General features: G+C 36.9%; 1 protein-coding gene across 1 annotated transcript in view; it reads left to right on the forward strand.

The window, feature by feature from the left end:
- Positions 1-1217: 1217 nt before the first annotated feature.
- cnn1b (calponin 1, basic, smooth muscle, b) overlaps positions 1218-15123 on the forward strand; it is a 30718-nt gene continuing 16812 nt past the window's right edge. Inside the window, exon 1 of the mRNA XM_088343826.1 lies at positions 1218-1455. Within this exon, the coding sequence (XP_088199952.1) occupies positions 1396-1455 (60 nt within the window). The 5' untranslated portion in view covers positions 1218-1395. The remainder of the gene's footprint in view (positions 1456-15123) is intronic.

Consider the following 15123-nt stretch of genomic DNA (forward strand, 5'->3'; position numbering starts at 1 on the left):
TACATATTGTGATACTCAAAATTTACGAACAAAATAGTTTTTCCACAGTGATTAGGATTTAGTATCAGTATTTTCACTCGCCGTTGCCTTCTATGCCAAGGTCCAGGTAATCTCAGAGGAACTTTACACTGACAAACAACGGCGAACTGATGATGAAGGTGCTGTACATAAGTCTGATCAGGAGGCTTCCCTTGCCACTGGCATCCATGGAAACCAGTCATATCTGTTTCATTATCTTCAAACCCCTATCCAAATGGCCTGGAGAGGGATAGATGCCGCCAGGCTGTATTTGACTAATACACACCAAAGGTAGTGGTCCTCAGACAACTGCATACTGATATAAAGTATACATTTAAACAAAAATAATTCAAAAAAGACCTTAAAGGGAAGGGAACATTTGTGAGAAAAAAAAAATCACAAAACATAATTAAAAGACCAGACCATTTCCTTAACAGGTGTAATTTATGGAACAATTTAGATGAAGAGTTCTATCCATCTATCTATCTATCTATCTATCTATCTATCTATCTATCTATCTATCTATCTATCTATCTATCTATCTATCTATCTATCTATCTATCTATCTATCTATCTATCTATCTATCTATCTATCTATCTATCTATCTATCTATCTATCTATCTCTCTCTCTCTCTCTCTCTCTCTCTCTCTCTCTCTCTCTCTCTCTCTCTCTCTCTCTCTCTCTCTCTCTCCCTCTCTCTCTCTCTCTCTCTATCTATCTATCTATCTATCTATCTATCTATCTATCTATCTATCTATTTATCTATTTATCTATTTATCTAATTATCTATCCATCTATCTAGAAGCAAAATGACTAGTCCTTGAGTTGGATATAAAAGAATGTGTTCTTGCTTCACAAAGTTATAAAGACATTTATTTGTGTTTCCATAAGTTTTATTAACTACGACCGCTTGAGAAAAAAATATTTTTGAATTTATACAGACGTTGGGTAATCAATCTATCAACCACACAGGCCATATTTCATTAAATACATATTTCAGTGTCATAAGCCTGTGACATAACCTTACAAAAGTGTATCGGTCTATCAGGGTAAAGCATCTTTTAGCAGCGTGGATGTGGAAAAAGTGACTGATTGGATGGAATACCACAGCGATGACATCACTGGCTTTCAATGAGGAAGCTGGGTCGCAATTGGGCCAAAGCCTCGGCCAATCACAGTCGACGCAGTTGGGAAGCGTTTAAAACACTTTCTGCAAAGTGACGGAAAGTTGCTTCCACACTTGTTAGCACGAGACACTTCTGAATAAAATTTAATATTTGCGGATTAGTTTGGGGGATTTTCCTTCTGCTTCTTTTGTCCCGGACTCCATTTTTCAAAGCTTTATCGAATTCTAATTGTAAATAGTCTACACAACATGTCACAACATTTCAGGAGTGGACCAGCATTCGGACTTTCAGCCGAGGTCAAGAGTAAGGTAAGCTCGGGTTTCCATTCCAGTTTTTGGGAAGTGATTATGTACCAAACTGTATTTTGTCATCGAAGTTTCGGGAACTTTTCGTCAATCAAGATGAGCGGCCCAAACGATGCTGCGTTTCTGTGTCCACGTTATACTACCCCATAAAGTACCTGCCAGAAGCGGGGAGCGCTTTTTCATCCTGTTAAATTAGAAGTTGTCAAAATGTTTGACTGTTAATTAATATTCACAATTTCTATACATGTAGGCTATATGGAAAGCATTTGCTTGTTATTTGGAAGAGTTGTGTTCAAACAGTCCTGCCATTTGATTGCATGTACCCGCCATTGTGAGCGACTGCATAATATATATTTAAAATCCAAATGTACCCCATCACCACGTAGTACCTCTCCTGTTAGGCAGAGGGAAGAAAATGACTAATTATAGGTTTGATGAATGGTAAAATTTAATAGAGGAAATACCAGAGTCCCTATTAATATGAACAAAAGCCAGCAAATTCAACGGACAAGACAATAGACAAAATTTGACAAAAATAATGGGAAAAAATAAATTTAGTTCAATCACCCCATTTCTTTTTTTATTTCAGTTTAATGACCAGTTAACTACTTTATCCATCTATACTTGGTCATATCCCTCAAGAGGGAAAGCAAGACAAACACATACAATAACAAAGAAAATAAAAAGGGGAAAAAATCGCAAAAACACACACAAACGTTGTTGGACCATGGCCAACCCAAATGCCCAAACAAGTTAGGCACCTCGGCACCCAAGTTGGTCATGCTTTCGTCCCTCCAGATGAAAACGGGACACAAGAAAGCGGCCATGTCACTTGGGTCAGGGTGACACAACACACTCTTTGTTCAACAGCAGGGCCCGACAGCTGTCACTGGTTTATCCCTGCCGCATCATACAGGTGCCCGGCTCATCCCTTAGAACGTGAACAAACATCACACTATCCTTTTACAACACCTCTCCACTCATTCCTATTACCAACAATAACTACTTTAATTAACTACTTTTATTAACTACTTTAATTTCAGTTAATAAACCTTGTATTAGTCTCAATTAGTCCTATAATTCTTATGTGCCCTGAAAGATGTTATAATCAACCTAAGTTTGTTTTCGTTCCAGAATTTAAAGTCGCGCAATAATACTCTTCGAATTTCAATGACAATTCAAATGAAGGACAAGAATGTTCATGAAATTAGTAAAGAAAACACAATTCTGACGTTTTCCAAATCGGGGAATACCAAATCTATGAAGGTTGTTTCCTCAAAGCCCGTGAGTTTATAGTCAAGAGCATAGGAATAAACCAATCCAAATAAACCTGGGAAAAACGCGTCTAGTTCAGGTTTTTCGTCCATTGTGAATCACACGTCACTAGTTGGAGTCCAAGCAAAGAAAATGATGGATTTTTTTTTCCCGAAGCAAGTTCTTGATAACAATTACTCTTGATAATCTGTCATCTACGCTGGAGTGTGTTTTCTGCCCACAGCTGGCAATGACGAAAGACGTGCTATCGATTCTTGCTTTGATGTCCATTGTGTCCTTGATGTCTTTTTTTTTTTTTTTATTTTTTTTTTTAACCAAACTTGAAACGGAGAACAACAAACCGTTTTTCATTACTCCAAATAATTTATTAAATTGGATAATTTATTTATATCACAAAAATGCATAACACAAAATGTTTCCTATCAAATTGAAATATTTTATTTATTGGCAAATTATCCTTTTATTTATTTCTAACTCTCTTTGCAATGGGGGTTACAGCTATGCAAATATCTTACAGTGAAATAAGAAAATGTGGTTACCTATGAAAATACTAAACCCAATAATTTAGTAAAAAATATATAAACAATCTTAAAATATAAAGAAAAGTGTTTCTAAATGAGCACAATTATCTTCCAACTATAAAAAAAAAACAATTTACTGTACTGGGATTAAATAAGTATTTTCCTACACTTTTCCCTAAATTTTGTGACTCAACGTTATTCAGTCTACAAATTATGTGTGAATATATTTGTTACATCTTGTTTTGTTTTGTAAGTTATAAAAATAAAGCTACAAAGTTGAATAAATTAGATCAATCATGATCAGAAACCCCAAAACATTTCCACTGCTTAAGAAGCTCACGGATCCCTTAACCCCCTGAGTCATAGGGGCACCATTTCTTGTGGTGTGTTTTGGGCAACCACAGCCTGGCAGCGTCCATCCCTCCCCAGGCCATATTTTCGGGTAGTGATTTGCTCGTCCACATAAAACAGAGATTACTGATTTTGCATGGTTTCCAATAGCAGGAGAAGCCTCCTGATCTGATACAGCACTTTCAATATCACGTCGCCATTGTTTTTTTTTTAATGTAAAGTTCCCTACCAAACTTTCGAGATGAGCCGGACCTCGGCCTTGACTGGCAGTGACCCCAGCTTGCCCCTACTTGGCTTAAAAAATGTCAGTGAGTTATTCGCCCAAAAAAAAAGCTGAGAACAACTGCAGTCAACAATTTCATACCTTGGTTTCATTACATATGTGACTCGTACTACATTATGTGGTGAATATGATTTTGAATGTTGGTAGTTCAGAGACATAAAGACACATTGAAGCAATGTCTGTGTCTGTCATAACTTGTCATATAGAAAGTAAGGTGCAGTAATATTACATTGGAGACCTCCCAATTTGTATATTTAATGGGGAAGACGTTTGAATAATTAAAGAGCAGCATGTTTTTTTTTTTTAGTTAGTATAAATGTGCACATTTTTCTTATGTAGTCCCTTTTATGTTTGTTTTGGGATCTTCTAGAATCCTGATTATGCTACAAATAATAAAGATCATTAATACGGGACTAAACTACTATTCAAGAAAGGGTATGATGTTTAGATATTTTTGAAATGTAGCAGAGACTGAAAACTGCATTTTATTTTTCATTACAGTGTATTGATATTTCTTTGTGATAATATGTCACAACACGATTCACTATAAATCTGCCCGTGATGTTTTTTTTTTTTTTGTTTAAATTTTGTCATTGTAGTTCTTGTAATTGACAACCAAATCGCAACGTTTGTTAGCAACGCACCATCTCTGTGGACTGATATTGCATGTATCATATTAGTGTAAAAGTTGAATGAGCATGAGAAGCTGTTCAACCATCCCCAAGCATATGTGAGACATGTTTTTGTATACTATAAAAAGTATTCTAAGCATTGACAGAGGTCAACTTCCAATGAACATGTTTTGATGATGCAGCAGTAAGCTTTGTTTTCCTCTCACGGTTGTCTTTTGTATGATGGGATGAATCAGAGAATCCCAAATTCAGCGTGCAGAATGTCAGACTGTAGTGTTTCCAACAGGAATTAGATTCCTTTGTAGTTATCGTCATGGAGTACATATTAGTTGTTCTTTGTTTGTATTATTCTCCCGGGTCATAGATAATTTGTGACCCTCTCAGAGTTATTTGTTGTGTTGAGTTGTCTTCTGACAATGAGGTGGTACACTCCAGCCGGGTGCTGTCAGGATGGGGAGCATTTGTAGCCAGAAACTGACAGGTACATCAGTCATAAACAAAATACCTTTTAAGGAGATCCCAGGGCCCCTGCTTGGAACTTGAGAAAGTGTGTTTAGCCTGAGCAGTTTACATGGAAGTCAAGAATGACAAAACACTGTCATGATGGAACACAGCAGGATACCAGCTTAAATGGCAACAAATAAATACAATTCAGTGTACCCTAAATTCGCGAATGCTGTTTTTTGGGGCTTTTAAATAGCTGAAAAGGTTGACAAGTTGGTCATCATAAAATTGTATGGCTCAACTATTATTTATCATTTCAAAACTAAACAAGACAATTTTTGATTACTACCAGGTTTCTGCTGTAAAACAATATCCGCAAGAGATGCGGACAGTTTGATGTAAAATTTGACTGAAAAATATCTAAAGAAATAATGACAGTACACATATTATTCATTCATTTTTGAGCTGCTTACAAGAATTGTGAGGGTGCTGGAGCATATCCCAGCTGTCTTTGGAGTGGCAGGGGACACCCTGGACTGGTTGCCAGCCAATCACAGGGCACACAGAGACGGAAAACTATTCTACGTTCTTCTTACACAGCCCCTTGTTATGTCCAGATAACACAATTTTAGTGTCATCAGTTCACAGCACCTTATTCCAAAATGAAACTGGCTCGAATAAACTCTTCTTTTTAAAAAGCAGATTCGCACTGTGGAAAATAAAACACAAGGGCTCTTTGATCTAAGTCGGGCATTGTTAAAACATACATAATAGAGATAATATGTACCTTTAATTTTTTTGAGAACACCTTTAGGTAATTATTGCACACTTTTGGTCAATCCTACAAACCTTATTTTAATTCTCAAATATCATTGTGTCTAATATATTTAACTGACATATGTCGAAGTGTCCTTGGGCAAGACATTGAATCCCTAATGTCCCTGATAGCAGGTAGTTGCCTTGCATGGCTGACACTGCTATCGGTTACTTAGTGTGTGTAAAAGGGAAAGTGTAAAGCGCTTTGAGAGGTCTTCATTGACTTGAAAAGCACTATATAAATGCAGAACATTTACATTTACATCTGAATAAACAATGGTTTGGAAAGGAAAATCTCAAAAATAATCGGGAAGCCCAAACTTTTTTATACGACAGTACTTCATGGTCTGGTCCATGGCTTATGTGCATCTCTATGCGCTGCACGTACACATCACAGACTATAATTTCCTACACACTAAATGATTCAATTGATTAACTGCTTCAGTTTTTTGCTATGCAATTGTGAAATATTTAAAATAAATAAACGCAGAATGAGGGCCTCTAGGGAAGGGGTGTTAACAATGCTTTATCAGCTTGACAGAAGTCTGGCTTGCGTGCCTTTTTTTAGCCACTAATCTGCAGATAAAATTTAATTTTACCACAAATGGGGGCACGGCGTCTGGGTGGTTAGCGCGCAACCCTACGGTACAGAGGTCCAGGGTTCAATACCAAATAACCGCACCTTCCCCGTTTGGAGTTTGCATGTTCTCCCCGTGCTTGCGTGGGTTTCCTCCTGGCACTCCAGTCTCCTCCCACTCTCCAAAAACATGCATGTCAGGTTATTGGGCTGTCCAAATTGTCCTTACGTGTGAATGAGCAAGTAAGTTGTCCGTCCGTCTCTGTGTGCCCAGAGACTGGCTGGCAACCAGTTAAGGGTGTCCCCTCCCCACTGCCTGAAGATAGCTGGGCCGGGCTCCAGTACCCCCGCAACCCAACTGAGGATAAGCAGCACAGAAAATGGATGGATATTGTGAGAAACCCCATTCAGTACAGATCATGTTCAAATTTGTAGTCATGACCAGAAAATTAAATGTTATAGAATATTAATACACACATTTGAGTATAAATAATGATAATGACTTGTATATTCTTTATAATTTCTTGTACATATTTAGGTCATTCTTATTTGGTGTGCTATTATTATTGTGTCTGTATTTTACAGATTGATTTCTTTTCGTCATATGTATATTTTTTAAGTTCCAGATATTTTGTAAAAAATGTTTTAAACATAATTGAGAACACTGGAATGTTTGCTCAATTCTTAAGCAAAACCTGCTGCATCCTAAATTCACCTAGACCCTAGGTGGCCCAAGAAAACTGTGTTCGAGACCCCTCATCTACCGTATTTTCCGCACTATAAGGCGCACCTAAAAGCCTTTATTTTTTTCAAAAGCTGACCATGCGCCTTATAATACAGTGCGCCTTATTTATGGATCAATTTTAAAATTGCAAAGTTTTCCAACTAACTTGCAGCCGCCGACTCGATTTTCCCCCGAACGCCAAGTAGTACGCGGTGTATGCTTGGATTTATTTACCGGCGTTTCATTGGCTAACCAATGTGTCAATCATCATTTAAATCGATCACTATTGGCTAAAGTTATTCGGAGGTCAAGGGGCGGATCCTTTTAATCATTTACAGGCTGGCATTGGCTTAAACGGCAACACAAAGACTGCAATTGGCCAAAACAACGGTGTATGCTGGGATTTATTTACCGGCGTTTCATTGGCTAACCAATGTGTCAATCATCATTTTAATTGATCACTATTGGCTAAAGTTATTCGGAGGTCAAGGGGCGGATCCTTTTTATCATTTACAGGCTGGCATTGGCTTAAACGGCAACACAAAGCCTGCAATTGGCCAAAACAACGGTGTATGCTGGGATTTATTTACCGGCGTTTCATTGGCTAACCAATGTGTCAATCATCATTTGAATCGATCACTATTGGCTAAAGTTATTCGGAGGTCAAGAGGCGGATCCTTTTTATCATTTACAGGCTGGCATTGGCTTAAACGGCAACACAAAGCCTGCAATTGGCCAAAACAACGGTGTATGCTGGGATTTATTTACCGGCGTTTCATTGGCTAACCAATGTGTCAATCATCATTTGAATCGATCACTATTGGCTAAAGTTATTCGGAGGTCAAGAGGCGGATCCTTTTTATCATTTACAGGCTGGCATTGGCTTAAACGGCAACACAAAGCCTGCAATTGGCCAAAAAAGATGAATGTTTATGGCACGTGGCTGATGGCATAGAGAAAGCATTTTTTTCTATTCTGTATTTGAAATTATTTTATTCTCCTGGATTTACTACCCTCACGGATATGAGGACATTGGCTGCACATTATTATGAACACAACGACTTCGGTGAGCTACTTCGGGTTTTATATTGTCCCTGTATCTTGTTTCAGACTGAACTCGATGTTTCTGTGATAAGCGGTGCAGATAATGGATGGAATGGAGTGTCTATTTTTAAATTCAACTCAAGCCCAAGTGTTTATTGTCATATGCACAGTAAAGTTGCGAGCGAAAAAGAAAATAGAAACTAAGAAATGTGTGGCATTTCTTGAATCCCAAGACTTTAACCTTCCGAATGATGGAACGATGCATTTGAGTGACATCGTACGGACACCGCATCTGCACGTGTTCTCGACACGTATTTGCGTCTTTGCAAGCTTTGGGAATGTTAAGGGGGTAATAAGTTGGACTTAACTATCTGACTGTTTTGTCCACGTTCCCATTGTAGCGCCTTATAATCCGGTGCGTCTTTTCTATGTCAAAAATTGGACCAAAAACTTTTTTTTCGGGGTGCGCCCTATAACCCGGTGCGCCTTATAGTGCGGAAAATACGGTACATAAAGAAACACTATTCATATAATAAATGTAAAAAGTTTTACCTGGGTCTAAATTCAGACGAACACAGAAAAATCATTGGAGATTAAAAAGCAAAACTGCCCACCTGTATTGATGTGTTTACGTTAATGTAGCATATTGATTTTCATAATGGTTAACATGACTAAAGTTGAACAGCAGAAAAACATGTAGGAATATTTATAATATCAGGTTATACATTGTCAAATAGGGGCAGCACGGCAGCGCAGTGGTTAGCGCTTGTGCGGCACAGTTCATGTCATGGGAACCTGTCGTGGGTTCAAATCCTGCTCCAGACTTCCTGTGCGGAGTTTGTACGTTCTCCCCGTGCTTGCGTGGGTTTCCTCCGGGAACTCCGGTGTCCTCCCACGTTCCAAAAACATGCATTTCAGGTGAATTGGTCGGTCCAAATTGTCCCTAGGTGTGAATGAGCGAATGAGTTGTCTGTCCCTGTGTGCCCTGCGATTGGCTGCAACCAGTTCAGGGTGTCCCCTGCCCACTGCCCGGAGATGGCTGGGATGGGCTCCAGCCCCCCCGCGACCCTAATGAGGATAAGCGGTACTGCTAATGAGACATCGTCAAATATCATCAGCGATATATGAATCATAATTCCATGAATACACTAGTGGAAGCACACAGAGTATGTTATTGAAAAAAGGTTTTGGGGTTGATTTTTAACTGCCTTCTAATGAAATTCTATAGCTGTCAAATAAAACTTTATCAAACTAAGTTGCATTGCATGTTAAAGTGACATAATTATTGGTGAAAAAACAATGGTAAAACAAATGCAAAGAGTCATATGAATCTCAGATAGAGGGTAAGAGAGGGCATTACTCAATACGTCAATTTTGGGCTCTTTACACTAATCCATTAGTCCAGATTTTAGTAAGATTGCATTGTTCCAGTCTTCTATGATTGAAAAAAACTGATTAATCCTTTGTCCTCGTGGTCTTTGGGGTCATGCACACTTGGATTAGTAAATTTGTTCAAATCCTGAAAAACAGCAAGTAGGGCAGTGACACTGAATTCAGGAAATCATACATCTCTGCAAAGAGACTGATAATCCATAAAATTATTGAATCAAATATAATTTGTTTGTAACAGTGCTGCTATCCATAAAAACTTCCCTTTCATTTGGCACCTATCATCAAGTCCAAGTCTGGGCTTCCTTCCAACCATTTTTGTATTTGGCCTATTATTATATATAATCTTGTGATGCAATGTGTGCACAGAAAAAAAGAACATGGAGGGAAAAGGCATACAGGAACAAGAGAACCAAAAAAGGTGTTTGTGATTTTTATCATTCAGTTGTTGTTACATTTTGGATTTTTTTCTGACACTTTATTTCAAATAAAAAGACATGACAGTTCTATATGTGGCTACCTTTTGGTGTGAAAATTAGTCCTGTAAGTAAAAAGCTCTAACCTCTAACACCAAAATTCCAAGATCAGTTGCTAGCAAAGCAGTATTTTCCAGGAAAGGAAGCTCCTCGATTCACTTCACATAGGCAAAGTATGAGCAATAACCAAGGATTAGTTAAAAAATGAATAGGAAGAACGCGTCGGTTCTTATGTGAAAGCTATCACATGCGTTTTGCCATTCTTTCATTTTGCTATTGATATACATAAATAATTGTGTCATCCTACATCGTAGCCACAAGGTGCATTAGTTTTGTTTTTGTTTTTTTTAAAGGTTGCTTGACAGGTCCATCCACCCAATTATTTATCACTTCAACTTGAATTTTGTTTTATGACATTCATTTTTAACACATTAACTATTTTGAACATGATGGATTGTAAAATGGAACAACTAAATTCCAGTTTACTGCATGAATGACATTTTCAACAATTTGCAGAGTATTTATGTGCAACATTTTTAGAGTTGCCACCTTTACACAGGGATGTGATTTTTCCGCTAATACGCGGAATTCCGCTTTTTTTTTATCTCCAAAAATAAAAATTAAAAATTTCCGATTTTTTTAAGTGGTAAAAAATCCGATTTCGTCTCTACAGCATTCCATTTTAGTGTTTCCGTAACTGATTGGTTGAAGTCTCTGTGTTGACCAATAAACGCGCTTGTTATAAAGGCATAGGAGTATGCCATTGTTCATTTCTCACACGTTTTTGCCGGGTGTTTAAAGAAAGATGTCCGTGATCGAACGCAAAGATGCTCCGCGAGTTAAAGAAATTGATAAGATCGTAAAAAACAAGTTTCGATGGGACTGGTTAGAGGAGGACTTATCTACAAATGTTGGAAAGAAGACTGTGACGAATTTGTTCAGTGACTTTATTCGGAAGATCGATCGTGCCGGGAAAGCGCTTTGCATTTGGTGCCATGATACCATTGACTATGGTGGGAGAGGTTTCAAAGCTCTTGAAAGTCACGCAAAGAGCAAAAAAACACGTGAAAGAACTCCAGTCAAGAACAACAAATTATTCCATCGCTGGAAGTTTCGGTGCCCAAACGAAAACTCCAAAACTTTACGGCCTCCATCCCTTATTGACATCACAATCGGAAGCGGTAATAGAGAGACGTGATCCACCCCAACAACCTGTACCAGTTGCTGATAGAGTCGTGAATTTTGAGGTAGGTGGTAAACTTTTCAAATTTATTTGACAGTTTTCCCCTTTTTTTCGAAAATATTATAACGTAATAAAAATGGCCATAAATATTTAACAATTACAATAATAGATTTTCATGTGTACATTACACCAACACTTTACTGTAGGGCCTATAATTATTGTATTTTCATTTATCAAATATTCGGATACGCTGCAATTAAAAAGAATTAATTATAACATTTAAAATATGATTTAGGAAATTTAAAAATATTATTAAGCCTATAAGTAATCAAAATTATTGTCAGTATTTATATTTTTTAAATTAAGTACTTGTATGATATTCTACCATGAACCCCAAAGCATGCAGAATGGACATAGCCACATACAGTTCTATCCAGACTGTGAAATATGACCTAAGAGCAAGAAAGACCACCTCTGTCAGCCATTTTGGAAGGAAAGACATTCTGATGGATCCTGTGCAGTCCAAACTGTGCCTAAATCTGAGGACATCCTCCAAAAGGTACAGGGAGGATAAGGATGCAGAAGCAACTATGTTGTCTGCAAAAGGAACAGAACTTGCTGTGAAACAGGACACCCAAATGAGCAAGGCTGCCTCAAGAAGAACCATCAAAGCTGCACAGAAGCAGGCTAGAAAGACCCATTCCAAAGCAATGAAGTCTAGGAGGAAGTAGTGTTTGTGTCATGTGAATGGATTGTGCTCAAGAATTAACACTTGTATATTCCTGTAAATATGTTGAATGTTTTAATGAGTAGAACATAGAAAACAATATTTGTGATATTAAGTGATGTTATAATTCATCTAGAATGTGACAGAAAATATAAATTTCAGAACTTTTAATGAATTTCATGTTTCTGCATGGCCAGTGATTTAGTAGTTCATTGTGTATGCACATGACTCCGACAGATAACATCTTCTGCTATAACAAAGACATTTGTGGTATGTTTTAATATGAGTTACTTTTCATTTGGTCATGATACAATTATTTGTTCATGAAATTTGAACTCTTCAACATGATTTATGTGTTAACTTAGTAATCAGTTAGATATAATGATATTCTCAGTTTTTAAAAGCAAAGGCAGTCCAATGTTTTTTAATGTGACTGATTTTGAGTTGACTTACACTGTAATTTTATATGGGATAGTTCAATATACATTGAAAATTTATGCTGTTGTTTTGTCTATTTCTTTGTCATCTGAGTGCATTGAAAGTACTTAAAAACACGGAAAACCCATGAGCTCCGGGGGGCTTCGCCCCACTTGTCCCTCCACCAGGGCACTGCCCTGGACCTAGCTGGGTGCCCGCGGCCCCCAGACCCCCGGCTAATTTTCAGATAATTTCACTTTGGTCAAATCACATCCCTGTTTACAGAGACTTCTTCTGCATTGTATTTATGTGGATTTTTTACTTGGGCACAGCACAAAAACAATGACAAATGATTGATGAAAACAAACAACAGAATATTTCCACACAATCACAATAATGTAATACACAATCGTTTGACCAAAGGGATTAGGCTTGGAGAAGGTTTTAATTGTCTACCCCGTTACCATTTTTCTCGCAGGAAAGACCTCTTCAAACTCAACCACAAGCGCCTCTTATTACATATATCAAAACTCTTAATGTATTAATTTTATCAAAAATACTCGTGGTATATAATTTTGGAATCAATATTGATTGGGGACATTTTTAAGTTTATCATTTAAACCTTTCTGTAAATAAAAACCTCTTCTGGTGGCACAATTGTTCTTCAAAGATGTGCGAACATATTCGACTGTATAATTATGAATTGGTGTCCCCTCTGAAGATAAACAACTGTTGAATATGTGTTAAGTTTGCTTATACTTGTATTATATACTAATAAGTATTTCATATTTATTTGTATAGCCCTTAATCACAAGGTGTCTCAAAGGGCTGCACAGACCACAGATTATTGCTAACTACAGCTGAAAGTTAAGTTGAAATATATAAAATTGAACGTTTTTGGTTTTATAAACAATTTGTATGTTCGTTTTACCCAGTATTATGTACAATCCCAACAGCTTTCTTCTGTAGTTAAATGAGCGTTTTTGTATTGCTTCTTTAAATATTTCCTCAACAAAAAGGTCAGACTGTAGTGTTTTACACAACAACTCAAATAAAGTCATATTAATTCACCGTACTATGAATTATTGTTTTGGCTAGTTTTTTTTGTCAAGCATATCTGCATCTTCTCATTAGTGCAATGTCCTTTGCTAATTTGGAACCAACTAGTATTACGGCGAAGAAACACTGCAAGTAACTTAGATACTCTAACCTTTTCTATTTGAACGTTACATATTTCTGGGATTAATGAAATGTCTTTTGTATTCGCCAAATACCATAACTCTAATATCTATGAAAATGATATATATCTATTTTATGTGTTATATTTAATACAAGATCTAATAATGTTAAAGTTGAAAAAGTTTTTCTCTCAAGCCATACTGACTATCATTTAGTAATTTGTACTTGTTAATGAAGCTTTTCAAACGTATAACAAATGGTTCCTCTTGAGTTTTTGATTCCAGAGGAAGTATTGATATTGTCCAATGATTTAAACTGATGAGTGATTAGAAAATTGTTCAATGGGAAATGATAAATCACAGATGTCAATTTATCGTTATGTCCGGGTCGCTGCAATCAGTTAATTTTTTCATACTCAAACTCATTTTCAATTTTAACTAGTTCACTTTCATTTGTTGAATACATAAACGGCGAATGTTCTGTATTGATTGTATTATTGTTTTGTCTATCAACGATTTCAGATGCCAGCCGTGGTCCAATGTTTTAAAGAACTTATTGAATGTGTTAGTCAAATCTGCATCTTCGGTTATTCTGTCTTTGGGGTTTTTTTTTCATCATATATTCAGGAAGGTTGGATTTTTGTAGATGCTTTGTATATTATGTTCCACAAACTTTTCACATTTTTTTTAGTTCTTGTCTATAAGGTCCCTGTAATACTTACAGGTTTTTATATTGTTTGTCATTTTTTTCTTTTCAATATTTAAAGCCAGAGTGTGGTGAATCTGACTACTTGATGGCACTGTGTTCCCAGCTACGAGGGAGTGGCAGTGCCACAGTGCACAGCGTGGCAGTTTGGGACCAGACAAAAATGGCAAAGCCTTAAGCGGGGATTCCACTGTATAAGAAATGCAAATTTCTCGACCTATGCATTTTCTAAAATAAAAAATAAACAGTGGTATAATTGTTTTTTTTGTTTTTTTTTTTGCTTAATATTCAAAGTTTGTTTGTACAACTTCAAAACACTAAATATTACACACTGTGCCTTTAACTTCAGATACTAATGGATGGATTTATGGTTTTGTATGGAGATTTTTTTTATGGCATGCATTTAATAGTACCTTTGTCATCCAATGATTTTTGTTTTAATTTGTGTATATGTATGTGATATTACAGTGCAATGGTTATCATATGAGTATTTAAATGTGACCCGAAAAACGTTACACAGACGCTCCCCTACTTACGACCATTTGACCTACGGTAGATATGAACCTTTTTTATCGGGATGTCAAAAGATATATGGACATTGCTTTAAGTTCTTTTTTGTATTGTGTGCACCCTTTTCAGAGTACAGGACAGTACTGTAGTGCTTCTTTCCGCTGGCACTGTGAGAGGTCATCCAGCATCAACTCCAAAGAAGAAATACGCTTCCTCTTCGTAGTTCGTGTGTAAACATGCTATAGTGTATCTCCAGCGTTCTAAGAACGTTTACATTTTTATTGTTTAATATCTTGTGCATCCATTCAATATGGTTGGTGTAAGGTGTAAAGAAGAGGCGTGTCGTCTCATTTGAAATGAAAGTGGAATATGGAAGCTTGATGGTTGGATCGCTTTTTTTTCTGCCAATTTTTACCAC

This window comes from Urocampus carinirostris, chromosome 1 (assembly GCF_059441175.1).
Source record: "Urocampus carinirostris isolate Australia breed hairy pipefish chromosome 1, RoL_Ucar_1.0, whole genome shotgun sequence".
NCBI classification, from domain to species: domain Eukaryota; kingdom Metazoa; phylum Chordata; class Actinopteri; order Syngnathiformes; family Syngnathidae; genus Urocampus; species Urocampus carinirostris.